Source organism: Ovis canadensis, chromosome 7, assembly GCF_042477335.2.
Source record: "Ovis canadensis isolate MfBH-ARS-UI-01 breed Bighorn chromosome 7, ARS-UI_OviCan_v2, whole genome shotgun sequence".
Classification (NCBI taxonomy): Eukaryota; Metazoa; Chordata; class Mammalia; order Artiodactyla; family Bovidae; genus Ovis; species Ovis canadensis.
This window is the reverse complement of record NC_091251.1, coordinates 61278389-61293938: the sequence shown is the minus strand read 5'-3', so window position 1 is coordinate 61293938 and position 15550 is coordinate 61278389. Positions and strand designations below refer to the sequence as shown.

At 40.3% G+C, this 15550-nt stretch overlaps 1 protein-coding gene across 10 annotated transcripts in view; it reads left to right on the top strand.

Moving 5' to 3' along the window:
* The window catches only part of FAM81A (family with sequence similarity 81 member A), an 81513-nt gene that overhangs the window by 17339 nt on the left and 48624 nt on the right, over window positions 1-15550 (top strand). For 5 of the 10 annotated variants that reach the window (XM_069596348.1, XM_069596350.1, XM_069596349.1 and 2 more), the window contains exons 2-3: window positions 4803-4870; window positions 5969-6242. In XM_069596348.1, the coding sequence (XP_069452449.1) occupies window positions 4824-4870; window positions 5969-6242 (321 nt within the window). In that variant the 5' untranslated portion in view covers window positions 4803-4823. Of the gene's footprint in view, window positions 1-4802; window positions 4900-5968; window positions 6243-15550 lie in introns of all 10 variants that reach the window. The other 5 variants (XM_069596351.1, XM_069596352.1, XM_069596353.1 and 2 more) reach the window with 1 other exon arrangement.

Sequence of the window (15550 nt, the reverse complement as noted above, 5' to 3'; positions counted from 1 at the left end):
CCTTCTCCACTCTAATGCCTTACTTGCTGCAGTTTCTGATACTGGAGTGCTAGTCATGCTCTCTTTGTGTAGATCCTTGTAGGTCAGCTCTGTGTTCCTTAAAATTTGAGGGACTTCCCTGGTGGTCCAGTGGTTAAGACTTTACCTTCTGATGCAGCGGATTTGGGTTTGATTTCTGGTCGGAGAGCTAAGGTCTCACATGCGTTATGGCCAGAAAACCAAAACATAAAACAGAAACAATATTGCAAAAAATTCAATAAAGACTTCAAAAATGGTCCACAACCAAAAGATCTTTAAAAAAGAAAAAAATATTTAATACATGCCCTTAAGTGGCATATAAGTAGGGGGAGACAGACTGCTAAACAGCTGATATATAAGTATAAATATAAAATGTAATATATAAATATAAAATATAAAACTCATAGGATAAAGAGCTGAAGAATACAGACAAGCCGTATTATTGACTTGAAGGGCAGGTGGGCTCTTTCAGGATGGGGGTGAGTTTCTAGGCAGGCAGGGAAGGGAAGGGCGTTTCTGATAGAGCACACAGGCAAAGCTATGATGGTAGTGAAGTGCATTGCATGCTAAAGGACAGTGGTGGGGAGTGTCGCCATGCAGAGGGTTAGAGCTGGCTGGAGGACATGACTGTGGTATGAAGTGGCCTAGGATGAGGCTGGGAGGAGTTAGGCCAGAGTATGTTGAGAGTAAAGGACACAGAGGTAAGGCGGGAATGTAGAAGAGAAAAAGTATGGCACCATCTCTCCATTCTCTACTTTGGGAAATCCTATTCATTCTCATCAGTTCTTTCCTGATCTGGCTGCTAACCAGGAAGAAAACAAAGCGCTCTCCCTTTTTTCCTCCCCATTTTTAAAAAAAATGTTAAAAACTTGTAAATTGAGGTTTTATTGACATAGAACATTGTATTAACTCCAGGTACATAATAAAATGATTTGGTATTTGTACATATTGCAAAATGATCATGATAATAAGTCTTATGTATCAACACACAGAGTTACAAAGTTTTGTATGTGTGTGGTGAAACCTAACAGAAGCAGAAGATATTAAGAAGAGGTGCCAAGAATACACAGAAGAACTGTACAAAAAAAATCTTCGTGACCCAGATAATCACGAAGGGGTGATCACTCACACTCACCTAGAGCTGTACATCCTAGAATGTGACGTCAGGTGGTCCTTAGAAAGCATCACTATGAACAAAGCTAGTGGAGGTGATGAAATTCCAGTTGAGCTGTTTTAAATCCTAAAAGATGATGCTGTGAAAGTGCTGCACTCAATATGCCAGCAAATTTGGAAAACTCAGCAGTGGCCACAGGACTGGAAAAGGTCAGTTTTCATTCCAATCCCAAAGAAAGGCAATGCCAAAGAATGTTCAAACTACCACACAGTTGCACTCATCTCACATGCTAGGAAAGTAATGCTTGGAATTCTCCAAGCCAGTCTTCAGCAATACGTGGACCGTGAACTTCCAGATCTTCAAGCTGGTTTTAGAAAAGGCAGAGGAACCAGAGATCAAATTGCCAACATCCGCTGGATCATGGAAAAAGCAAGAGAGTTCCAGAAAAACATCTATTTCTGCTTTATTGACTATGCCAAAGCCTTTGACTGTGTGGATCACAATAAGCTGTGGAAAATTCTGAGAGAGATGGGAGTACCAGACCACCTGACCTGCCTCTTGAGAAACCTGTATGCAGGTCAGGAAGCAACAGTTAGAGCTGGACATGGAACAACAGACTGGTTTCAAATAGGAAAAGGAGTACGTCAAAGCTGTATATTGTCATCATGCTGATTTAACTTATATGCGGACTACATCATGAGAAATGCTGGACTGGATGAAGCACAAGCTGGAATCAAGATTGCCGGGAGAAATATCAATAACCTCAGATATGCAGATGACACCACCCTTATGGCAGAAAGTGAAGAAGATCTAAAGGGCCTCTTGGTAAAAGTGAAGGAGGAGAGTGAAAAAGTTGGCTTAATGCTCAACATTCAGAAAACGAAGATCATGGCATCTAGTCCCATCACTTCATGGGAAATAGATGGGGAAACAGTGAAAACAGTGTCAGACTTTATTTGGGGGGCTCCAAAATCACTGCAGATGGTGACTGAAGCCATGAAATTAAAAGACGCTTACTCCTTGGAAGGGAAGTTATGACCAACCTGGATAGCATATTGAAAAGCAGAGACATTACTTTGCCAACAAAGGTCCGTCTAGTCAAGGCTAAGGTTTTTCCAGTGGTCATGTATGGATGTGAGAGTTGGACTGTGAAGAAAGCTGAGAATGGAAGAATGGATGCTTTTGAACTGTGGTGTTGGAGAAGACTCTTGAGAGTCCCTTGGACTGCAAGGAGATGCAACCAGTCCATTCTGAAAGAGATCAGTCCTGGGTGTTCATTGGAAGGACTAATGCTGAAGCTGAAACTCCAGTACTTTGGCCACCTCATGCGAAGAGTTGGCTCATTGGAAAAGACCCTGATGTTGGGAAAGATTGAGGGCAGGAGAAGAGGACAACAGATGATGAGATGGTGGGATGGCATCACTGAGTCAGTGGACATGAATTTGGGTAAACTCCAGGAGTTGATGATGGATAGGGAGGCCTGGCATGCTGCGATTCATGGGGTCGCAAAGAGTTGGACACGACTGAGCAACTGAACTGAACTGAACATGAGGGTGAATATAACTTAAAAATATTTGTTTATGTATTTGTTTATAGTCGTGCTGAGTCTTCATTGCGTAGGTTTTCTCTAGTTGTATTGAGCGGGGCTACTCTCTAGTTGTGGTGTGTGGGTTTCTCATTGCGGTGGTTTCTCTCGTTGCAGAGTACAGGCTCTAGGGTGCACAGGCTTAGACGTTGCAGCCTGTGGGCCCTAGAATGCATGGGCTTCAGTAGTTGTGGTGCATGGACTTAGTTGCCCCAAGGCATGTGGGGTCTTCCCAGACCAGGGATCGACCCATGTCCCCTGCGTTGGCAGGTGGATTCTTAACCACTGGACCACCTGGGAAGTCCCTAAATGTAACTTTATGAGTTAGTGTTTTCTACCCATGCTTTTTTGTTCATATGGTTAGTTGGCCACTTACTGCATCGTTTCAAAGTTGCTTTAGATGTCTACTGTTCTGTAGGATAGAAAGCCCTTCAGGGAGAGGATTTTTGTTGTATCTATCTAGGTTAGTTGACTATATAGTAGATGCCAAATGTCTCTTTGTTGTTGTTGTTCAGTGGCTCAGTCTTGTCTGACTCTGCGACCCCATGGACTGCAGCACACTCGGCTTCCCTGTCCTTCACCATTTCCTGAAGCTTGCTCAAACTCGTGTCCATTGAGTCAGTGATGCCATCTAACTGTCTCATTCTCTGTCATCGCCTTCTCCTGCTGTCTTCAGTCTTTCCCAGCATCAAGGTCTTTTCTAGTGGGTTGACTCTTCGCATCAGGTGGCCAAAGTATTGGAGCTTCAGCACCAGTCCTTCCAATGAATGTCTCTTAGGTTGGGTTATTCTATAGATTAGTATCTCAACTAAGATATTTTACAACTTTAAAGTTGTAAAGATTCTGTGATTCTGAATATTTCACACTGGCCTAATTTTTGTAGTTTAAATGACAGAAATTATTTTCTTTAATACTGAAGAGATCTTTTGGCATCGTAGCTTGTTTGGCATGGAACACTTTTTTTTCTTAAATGTAATTTGTTTAAATTCAAAGTTATTTGTCTAGGAAAGGGAAAAGTTCACATTTTGAAACTCTAAAAATAACATACTGGATAGATGATGCCAAAACAATGGTTTCAATCAGAAAACCATTTCTCAATCCAGCATCTAAATGAGAACTAACTACTGAATCTTATCATAGTTACTAGGCTTTCACTGTTTTAAGGCAATTAACAGCAGTATTGAGAAACCTAAGTAATGAAATATTTTTAAAACCTCTAATTTTTTCAGATGTCTGATGCATTGTGATGATCAAATGTTCCTTGTATACACCTGATGTAATGTAAATGATCATATCTTATAATACAGCAAAGTTTTAATGAAAAGTATCATTTCATTCTCTTAGTAGATAGATAAATTCACCCAAATCAGATCCCGTTGATCATGTATTATTCTATTAAGATTATTTTAAAGATAATGCTCTTAATTTGCTATGGAATTTACTAAATTTGCTGAGATAAATTTCCTAGGATAGTTTTCTGTACAGTTCTAGGGAGAAGTACAAGATTGACTTAAGTCTGTTGAAGGAACTATCTTGTTTCTATAAAAGTGGTTTTTCAAACTTGAGATGCAGATATGGGGTGAGAAAACTTCAGGAAACTTGACTCTAGCATGTACGCATGCATGTTGATCTATCCAGCAGGGCTTATGGTATTAAGTTCAAGAGCATTTTGATTCTTGATTCTTTTCTCCTTATTTTGAGACATCTCCTGTTTCTATAATATGTAAGATATTTAATAATATAATTGATCAGCATGTCAGCATAATTTTTGATCCCTTTGGTAACTTAATAATAAGATTTGTGTATACGTATGTGTTAGTCACTTAGTCATGCCTGACGCTTTGCGACCCCATGAACTATAGCCCACCAGGCTCCTCTGTCCATGGAATTCTCCAGGCAAGAATACCTCCAGGCAAGTGGGTTGCCATTCCCTTCTCCAGGGAATCTTCCCTACCCAAGAACTGAACCTGGGTCTCCAGCATTGCAGGCAGATTCTTTATTGTCTGAGCCACCAGGGAAATCCCCAAGGTCTTTTATGTTCTAGATATAAACTGTTAAATAATTTAATGCTTATTTTTTCAACAGATGTGAATTATTAGAAAGAAAATGGCCCAACGGAGCACTGTATTTCCTTCTCTTGTCACCGAGGAAAGGTATAATATATGGAAAATATGCATCTAAGGTATACTTTTTCTTTCCACCAATTCCATGAGGGCTGCTAGTGGGCATGAAGGCTTGCAGCTTCTTTGATATCCAAGAATGACTTTTCTTAAGGGCAAGAGTAGTACTGTCGTGTCCCCTTTCCAGCTTCTGGCTTGTAGGACACTATGGGCCATTCAGTAATTGTGACTGGTGGGGATTTCACAGTAGCCCTGCATTACGGTTATACTTCTGATTAACAGTAAAATGTACCTCTGGAGGCTTATGGGCTGATATCCCCACTAAAACTTTTAAATGAGAAGTTGCAAATTGGGTGTCCATAGGCCAAAACTGGCTCATAGAAGTAATACATTGTTTGGCTTGGATCATCTTAAATACTTTTTAAATGAGTTGTTAACATTTTAAAAATCAGGTGGGGACTTCCCTGGTGGTCCAATGGTTAAGACTCCATACTTCTGATGCTAGGGGCATGGATTCGATCCCTGGTCGGGGAGCTAAGATCCCACATGCCTTGTGGCGTGGCCAAAAATACATAAATAAAAATCAGGTGACTTCACATACAAGCCTAAAATTCTTGGTTCTTCTTAAAATATCAGATGATCTGGAAAAAAAGAATCTGCATTCCCAAATGGTTACTCATAGGTGGAACAGAATTGTGGCTCCCTTAGGTGAGGAATGCCCCTTTCAGTTTCCCAAAGTCCCTGACATGCCCTAGTGTATCCTGTGTGGTATGCTTCACTCATTTATATCCACAGCCTGACCATTGGAGGCATTTGAGTTTGTAGCCTCTGCTTTAGGGGAAGGGGAAAGGAAAGCAGGTCCAGTGATTTTGTTAATAAGCTTTGATCCTGCAGCCTCTTGCATTGGGAGGGCATGGAGCCTGCTACCAGCGCACTTGACTCTCTGTGGACCATTGATTAAAGCTACTGCCTGTTTCACAAAGAAAACTCTTTGGGGCAGAAACTGCTTCAAATCTTCATTTAGCTTGTAAGGATAGATAATTTGCCTTTCCTGGGAAGTCTTGAATCTGGCTTTAAAAATGATTTTTTTCCCAACTGACAACCCTAGTAATGTGGGGCTCCCTTCTGCAGGCGAGTTCGAACGATGCCCCGACACAGCCAGTCCCTGACCATGGCACCCTACTCATCCGTAAGCCTAGTGGAGCAACTGGAAGACAGGATCCTCTGCCACGAGAAAACCACGGCCGCCCTTGTGGAGCACGCCTTCCGGATCAAAGACGACATCGTCAGCAGCTTGCAGAAAATGCAGAACAAAGGGGGAGGCGACCGCTTGGCCAGGCTTTTCTTGGAGGAGCACATCAGAAACATCACTGCCATAGTGAAGCAACTGAATCGGGATATCGAGGTATGGCATGCGGAAGTGTGCTGCGTTCCCACAGACAGATCTGCCCCACACCTGATGACCCTCACAGGCGTTTCTGCCATCAGACCACAGCCGTCTATCTTGTCCAGTCTTAATGATTGCCAAGGAAATGGCTTGAACAAATATATTAAGTGTATTCCAGTATCTGGTAGCAGTTACTGTCAGTGTTACTTGGGTTTAATCTCGGTGTACCTTGCTGATTACTAAATCACTTTGTTTTGTTTGGCTCTCAATGGAAAGAGAGGAGAACTCGTCAGATAGTTTCCCTGTAAAACCCTTCCTGTCGTTGAAGACAGCTATTAAATCAATTACTAGGTCAGCCTTTGCTGCTTCAGATGAAATGTTTCTAGGTCATAATGATTATATATAATACAGTTGATTACTCAGACAATCTGGGGATTTGAATTGCTTCTCAGGCTCGCTTTTATTGCTCTATTTTTCTCTGAAATGAGCCCAAGAAAAGGCCAGTATTGTCTATTTTTAGAGTTTGTAAATTTACTGCTGTTTATTGAGCAATCACAGGGACCACAGAATTTAATTCAGAAAGCTTAAGATCATTTAGGGCCTGGGCTGACATCACTGAACAATGTCAGTATCTTACACATGTAGTTTGAAAATATATGAATAAAAGGTATATGGCTAGATTAAGGATGTCTTATGTCATGGAGATTGTATTTTAATTATGCTTCCTGAAATCAAGACTTTTTTTTTCAGTTTCAGGTTTGTATTTATTTATTTTAAGAGCTTTACTGAAGTACAATTTAAAAGCCACAGAAGTCTACCCATTGTAAGTGTACAATTCAATGATTTGTAGTAAATTAATAGAATTAATGTTGTGCATCCATCAACACAGTTCAGTTATAGAACATTTCAATCACTCCCCAAATTTCTATCAGCCTGTTTGCGGGTAATCCTTCCTTCTACCCCAGACCCAGGCAGCCACTAGTGTGCTTTCTGTCTCTATAGATAATTTGTCTTTTCTGGACATTTCATATGAACAGAATCTTACAATATGAAGTCTTTTGCATCCAGCTTCTTTCACGTAGCATAATCCTTTTGAGGTGCAACCATGCTCTAGCACGTATCAGTATTTCGTTTCTCTTTATGTCTGAGTGGTATCCTATTGGACTTCCCTGGTGGCTCAGTGGTAAAGAGTCTGCCTGCAATGCAGGAGACCTGGGTTCGACCTCTGGGTTCAATCCCTGGGTCGGGGAGATCCCCTGGAGAAGGAAATGGCAACCCACTCCACTATTCCTGCCTGGGGAATCCCATAGACAGAGGAGCCTGGCAGGCTACAGTCTGTGGGATTGCAAGAGTTGGAAATGACTTAGCGACTGCTGCTGCTGCTAAGTCACTTCAGTCGTGTCTGACTCTGTGTGACCCCATAGACGGCAGCCCACCAGGCGCCCCCAAGCATACCTAACAGTATCCTAGTATATGGCTATACAGCATTCTGTTTTTCCACTTATCAGCTGATCGACATTTGGATTGTTTCCAGTTTTTAGCTGTTGTGACTAAAGGTATTGTGAACATGTGAACATGTCTTTGTATGGAGATATATTTTAATTTTTCTTGGGTAGATGACTAGGTGTGGAATTGCTGGGTCTTGCAGTAAGCTTATGTTTAAGTTTTTTTTTTTCAATTTTAATTTAATTTTAATTTTTACTTTATTTTACTTTACAGTACTATATTGGTTTTGCCATACATTGACATGAATCCGCCACGGGTGTACATGAGTTCCCAATCATGAACCCCCGTCCCACCCCATATCATCTCTCTGAATCATCCCCGTGCACCAGCCCCAAGCATCTTGTATCCTGTATTGAACATAGACTGGCTATTCATTTCTTACATGATAGTATACATGTTTCAATGCCATTCTCCCAAATCATCCCACCCTCTCCCTTTTCCAAAGTGGCTATGCCATTTTACAATCCCACCGGGAATGTGTGAGGATTCCAGTTTCACTACTTCATCCCCAGCACTTGCTATCATCTCTCTTTTTGATTATAGTCATTTTAGTGGCCTTGTGATGGTATTTCATTGTGCTATTAATTTGCATTTCCCTAATAACTAATGATGTTTTCATGCCCTTATTAGTCATTTGTATGTCTTCTTTGGTGAAGTGTCTACCCAAGTCTTCTGCCCATTTTTTAAAATTATTTTTTATTGTGGTAAGATATTTATCGTTTTAACCATTTTAAAGTGTGCAGTTCATTCACATTAATTACATTCACAGTGTTACATGCAAACCATCACCTCTGTCGATTTTCAAAACTTTCTGATTATCCCAAACAGAAACTCTGTTCCCAGTAAACGATAACTCTCCATTGTGCTTTCACCTCAGCCGGGATAACTTGTATTCTTCTTTCTGTCCCTATTCTAGGTATATCACATAAGTGCAGTCATACAGTATTTGTCCTTTTGTGTCTCTGTCATGTCACTTATCATGATGATTTCCAGATTAATCCATGTTGTAACACGTGTCAGAACCCATTTTTAAATTAGGTTATTTGTTTTATTATTGAATTGTAAGATTTCTTTGTATATTACAGATACAGGTCCCATATCAGATAGGAGATTTGCAAAATATTTTCTCCCATTCTGTGGCTTCTATTTTCATTCTCCCAGTGGTGTCTTTTGAAGCACAAATTTTAATGAAGTCCAACTTACAAGTTTTTTAAAAAAATGGTTTATATTTTTGGTGGTATGTCTTGAGAACTGTTTGCTTAACCCAAGGTCAAGGCTTTTGTGCTCTGTTTTCTTCAAAAGTTGATTTTAGTTTTTACCTCCAGGTCTGTGAGTTACTTTGAGTTAATTTTCATGTATAAAGTGAGGTTAAAGATCTAAGTTAATTTTTTTTTTCATATGGATATCCGAGAAAAATCTATCATTTTCCCCTTTGCCCCTTTATCAAAAACGAATGGATCATAAAATTTAAGGGTTAATTTCTGAATGCCATTGAGTGTATGGCTTTCCTATGCCAATACCACATTGCCTTAATTTTTAGCTTAAGAGTACATTTTGAAATCATACAGTGTAAGCCCTCCAACTTTGCTCTTGTCAAAATTGTCTCAGCTATTCTAGGTCCTTTGTATTTCCTTATAAATTTTAGGATTAGCTCTATTAAAAACTCTGCTGAGATATTGGCAGAGATTGCTTTGAATGTATAGATCGGTCTGGGGAGAATTTCTGTCTTAATATTGAGCCTTCAGTGTTTCAAAGCATCAGCTCTTGGTTTTATTTTTTTCATATTTGCTTTTTTGTTTTCTATTTCATTGTTTTCAACTCTAGGTTGTTTCATTTTTCTCTGCTTATTTTAAGTTAGTTTGCTTTTCTAGTTTCTTCAGGTAGAAGCTTAGGGAATAGGTTTGAGATCTTTCTTCTTTTCTGATAATGGTGTTTAAAGCCATAATGTGGCCTCTGAGCACTGCTTTGGCTGCTTCCATGAGTTTTGATATGTTGTGGTTTTGTTTTCATTTGGTTTAAAGTATCATAAAATTTACCTTGTGATTTCTTTTTCTGATACATGTGTTACTTAGAAGTATGTGATTTAATTTCTGAATGTTTGGGGTTTCCCTATATTTAGGGGATATTTTGTGGATTTCTAATTTAATGTGGGCAGAGAACAACTTTGTATATCTTTAATCTCTTTGAATTTATTTAGACTTTTTTTAAAGGTTTTTTTGATGTGCATCTTTTTTTTTTTTTGGAAGTCTTTATTGAATTTGTTACAATATTGCTTCTGTTTTACGTTTTGGGTTTTTTGGCTGCAAGGCATGTGAGATCTTAGCTCCCTGACTGGGGATCAAACCTGCACCCCCTGCATTGAAAGGTGAAGTCTTAACCACTGGACCACCAGGGAAGTCCTGAGACTTTTTTTCAGCTGTTGAAATGTCCAGTTTTTATTGTTGAATTGCCTATTGCTCCTTTCAGTTCTGTCAGTTTTGCTTCATGTATTTCAGGGCTTTGTTGTTACATGTGTATACATTTGTAATGTGTATATTTTCCTGATACAGTGATTCTTCTATCATTATAAGATGTCTCTCTTTATCTCTAGTAATATTTCTTGTCTTCATGTCTCTTTTGTCTGGTATTAATATAGCTATTCCAGCTCTTTATGACTATTGTGTGCATAGTTGACTTCCTTTCTTGAGAAGTCTCACTCAGCTTACACCCAAGGGAGAACCTAGAGTACCACATGATTAACAGTTTCCACTGTCTTTGGAGATTACAGCACACCTTTACTGAGGACAGAGATTTACTCAGAGTTGTCTCCTATTGGAGTACATTGGTCTTCAGGGTTCTAAAATTTCTGGTCTATGCTTGTTTTGATGTTTAAAGAAAAGGACCATGTGTTTTTGTTTTTATAAGGGGATGGAGTTGATCTTTGTTGCTTTGGTGACTGATGGCATCCATTTCAGTTTCTTTGGATCATAGCATTTTATTTTCCCTTTGGAGTTTACCTTTTTTCCATTGGATACAGGCTAAGATCGCTATTAATCAGAGTGCCTTATCACATTTTTAGATAATGAGGATTGGAGTCCAAAACACAAACCAGAGCATTGAGACTGTCACTTCCTGGAGTCTGAAACCTGAGCAGAGTGTCCCAAGGACATGAGTATCTTTCCAGCAGCTGTACCTGTAGGGTGCTAGGTAGTGGTCCTACTGCCTGGACCCTAGGAATTGCCTTTTGTCATTTTTCTCAGTCTGGATCCCCAGCTGCCCTGTTGATTGTACGCACTTCTCCCCTATAGCCTTCCAATAAATTCCAGATTTTTCACCTAAGCCAGAATCAGGTTCAGTTGCTGGCAGCCAAATAACTCTAATGGTATCCAAGAAGCATAGAACATGTAAGAGACTGCTGCAGATAATTTACTTGTTTTCGGAAAGTGGTGTCTATATTTAGAATGATCTTTCCAGTATTATATTTGAGTGCTAAAGTAGTTTTATCCCAGAGACTGAATAATTTGGCAGCCCCAAGTTGGCACCTTCTCAAGATTGAAGAACCCCAACTTAAACATTTCCATTTGGAAGAGCGAGATATATTAGGAGGCTGATAGCCCTGCTGTACTCCATTCTGTAAAGGGTGATGGATAATATCAAAGTGATTGGGGAGAAACGATGATGCTCAAATCCCTGATCCTTCTACCAGTGGTGAGAAATGTGCCTCAAAAAATTGCAAACCCTCATGTTTCATGTTAGAAGATGGTGTGACCTCCCCATTCTTCCCACACCCAGCATTTCGCTGTGGGTACTCTGCTTGGTTCTGTTTGCTTATGTGGGTGGTGGACAGACCAGAGACTGGAAACCATCCTGCAGTACTATCCTCAGGTAAAAGTAGAGAGTATAACTCTACTATTAGAATTTTTTCTGTCTGCAAATGAGGTGATAGTACTTATGCTGCAGCTGTGGGATATCTGGGGGGATAACTTCCCCTTTGGTAGCTGCTGTGTACTAATCCAACAGTCAGAACCATTTCAATATGTAATTTCCAACCTCAGCTGAGCCCCCAGTGCTGTTTAATAGCTCCTTCATTCTAGGAAGCCTTCACCACCGGTTCCCTCCCTGGCCTCAATTCTTTTTCCCTTAATTTACCCTGGGCACCCAGCACTTGGCACTGTTTCCACAGCATCTACTGAATAAGTCTGGCATTGTTTCTTTGTACGTCTGTATCCCTTGATAGAGTGGGAGCCCTTCAAAAAGAAAGGAACTTTGTCTTTCTCATCTTTACATTGTCCAGCACAATGTTTGGAACAAATGCCATGAATGCTTTTTAAGTGAATAAATGCCCAGTTCAGATGGAAGTCCATTGCAGATCTTCTGGTAGCAAAAAGAACTAGAAGAGACCCTGAGGTCCTTTGTGCAAACTGTGTCCTTTTCAAATGATGCCTCCAAGGCCCTGGGAAGTGAAGAGACTTCTCTGAGATCTCTGTTGTTGTTGTTCACTTGCTAAGTCATGTCTGACTCTTGTGACCCCGTGGACTGCAGCACGCCAGGCCTCCCTGTCCCTCACCATCTCTCAGAGTTTGCCCAAGTTCATGTCCATTGAATCGATGATGCCATCCAACCATCTCATCCTCTGTCACCCCTTCTCCTCCTGCCCTCAATCTTTCCCAGCATCAGGGTCTTTTCCAATCAGTCAGCCAGAGTATTGGAGCTTCAGCATCAGTCCTTCCATTAAGTGTTCAGGGTTGATTTCCTTTAAGACTGACTGGTTTGATCTCCCTGTTGTCCAAGGGACTCTCAAGAGTTTGAAAGCATCAATTCTTTAGCACTCTGCCTTCTTTATGATCCAGCTCTCATATCTGTACATGACTACTGGAAAGACCACAGCCTTTACTGTATGGACCTTTGTTGGTGAAGTGATGTCTTTGCTTTTTAAGACACTGTTTAGGTTTGTCATAGCTTTCCTGCCAAGAAGCAATCATCTAATTTCATGGCTGCAATCACAATCCACAGTGATTTAAGAGCCCAGAAAGAGGAAATCTGTCATTGCTTCCACCTTTTCCCCTTTTATTGGCCATGAAGTGATGGGACCGGATGTTGAAGCTGAAACTGCAATACTTTGGCCATCTGATGTGAAGAGATGACTTATTTGAGAAGACCCTAATGCTGGGTCTCTGGAGAAGACTCTTGAGAGTCCCTTGGACTGCAAGGAGATCCAACCAGTCCATTCTGAAGGAGATCAGCCCTAGGATTTCTTTGGAAGGAATGATGCTAAAGCTGAAACTCCAGTACTCTGGCCACCTGATGTGAAGAGTTGACTCATTGGAAAAGACTGATGCTGGGAGGGATTGGGGGCAGGAGGAGAAGGGGATGACAGAGGATGAGATGGCTGGATGGCATCACTGACTCAATGGACGTGAGTCTGAGTGAACTCCAGGAGTTGGTGATGGACAGGGAGGCCTGGTGTGCTGCAGTTCATGGGGTCACAAAGAGTCGGACATGACTGGTGACTGAACTGAACTGAACTGATGGGACCGGATGCCATGATCTTAGTTTTTTTAATACTGAGTTTTAAGCCGGTTTTCCCATTCTCCTCTTTCACCCTCATCAAGAGGTTCTTTAGTTCCTCTTCGCTTTCTGCTATTAAAGTGGTATCATCTGCATATCTGAGGTTGTTGATGTTTTTCCCGGAAATCTTGATTCCAGCTTGTAAGTCATCCAGGCTGGCATTTCTCATGATGTGCTCTGTGTATAAGTTAAGTAAACAGGGTAACAATAAACAGCCTTGTTGTGCTGCTTTCTCAGTTTGAACCAGTCAGTTGTCCCATATAAGGTTCTGTGTTGCTTCCTGACCCACACACAGGTTTCTCAGAAGACAGGTAATATGGTCTGGTATTCCCATCTCTCCAAGAGTCTTCCACATTTTGTTATGATCCACACTGTCAGAGGCCTTAGTGTAGTCAATGAAACAGAGGTAGATGTTTTTCTGGAATTCCCTTGCTTTCTCTATGATCCAGCAGATGTTGGCAATTTGGTCTCTGGTTCCTCTGCCTTTCTTTCTCTTAGCTCTCAGGATCTAAACCCAGACTGTTAAACTCTGAAGATGAGCCCCTTTCACTTTTCTACTTTGCCTCTTGAAAGCTCCTCTAAAACTCTGATCTTAGGTAACTAACTCTCAAATGTGACAAGCAGTGCTATTCAGTCATTCTTTGCTTTCTGAGTATTTCTACCCTTGGCTCCCCTCCCACCCCCAGGAAGAATTTCTTCATAAAACTAAGTAATTAAAGATGAAGTTCTCACTGAGTTATACCCTACCCTCTCTTTCCTTTGGTGTGAGTTCATTGAACTGCCTGGATAATGTGAGTTAGTAGCAAGCATACCTAGAAATCCAAAATCATCAATCATTTAGGCTTTTGCTAATTATTTTTCTTTAGGATATGTTTTTAACATGGTTTTTCTTTAATGTGTATTTAAGATGATTTTTAAAATAATTTACAGTGGGGGTTTATAGTAATTTCAGTTCTTCTGTTTTTTCCATCTGAAACACATTTTAAGTAATGATTATTCTTTCCTTAACCAGACAGCACTCTTCCACTTACATATATTTTTGGAGTGTGTAGTTTGCAAATGAATAGATGATTTCCATTTTAGAGAGGGAAGTCTGAAGAAAATCTATTTCTGGAAAAAAATTTTACTTTGCATATATGAGCACTTACTTTTTTATAACTAGTTATAACTGTATATCAGTATGAAGTAACAGAAGATAGTTTGGAAATTTAATAGACTTTTATATGAAACACTAATTACATAGTTTTTTTTTATATATTGTGAGCCTAAGCATGTTTACCCAAACATAACTAAAATTAAGATGCTTAATGAGACATCAGAATTGCTACATTGTAGCCAAACTCTGTTAAAATGAAACCATAGTGTAGATTAAAATTTTTAAAGTACTAAAAGTAAGTCTTTATTTATAAACAACATAAAATTGTAAGGATGGATACTATGAATAGGTGATATGCACATTTAAAGCAAAGAGATGTGAAGATATTCAAATTGTATTTAAATGATATGAAAGGTGTATTTTTTGTCTGTAGATTCTTAATGAATTTATTCTGCAAATTGCCTTTTTAAAAAATATTCTTTTGGCTTCCCTGGGTCTTTGTTGCTGTGTGTGGGTTTTCTCTAGTTGTGGCAAACAGGGCTACAAGATCTCTAGTTGTGTTGCACAGGCTTCTCACTGTGGTTGCTTTTCTTGTTGACAGAGCACGGGCTCTACAGCATGGACCCAGAAGTTGTGGCGCATGGGCTTAGCTGCCCCCCAGCATGTGAGATCTTCCTGGGCCGAGGATTGAACCCATGTCCCCTGTGGTGCAATGTTAAAGAATCTGCCTGCTAAGCAGGAGATGCAGGTTTGATCCCTGGGTCAGGAAGATCCCCTAGAGGAGGGCTTGGCAACCTACTCCAGTGTTCTTGCCTGGGAAATCCTGTGGACAGAAGAGCCTGGTGGGCTACAATCCATGGGGTCTCAAAAGAGTCGGACATGACTTAGCGACTAACAACAACCACCACTGTATTGGAAGGCAGATTCTTAGTCACTGGACTACCAGTGAAGTCCTTGCCTGGTTTTTAGGTTATTTTCATCACTGCTTCACACTGGTTTCCCAGTTCACTCAGTAAAATTTACTGGGTGTTTGTTTTGTAAAAATATATCCCCACAGAGTGATTTTGTAGTAGAAAACTAAAGCTGAAACCATTCTCAACATATACAGCTCACTTCAGGCTCCTGATGGAGCTAGTTGAATTGAGGTATGTTAATACTACATCCTGGGACTTCCCTG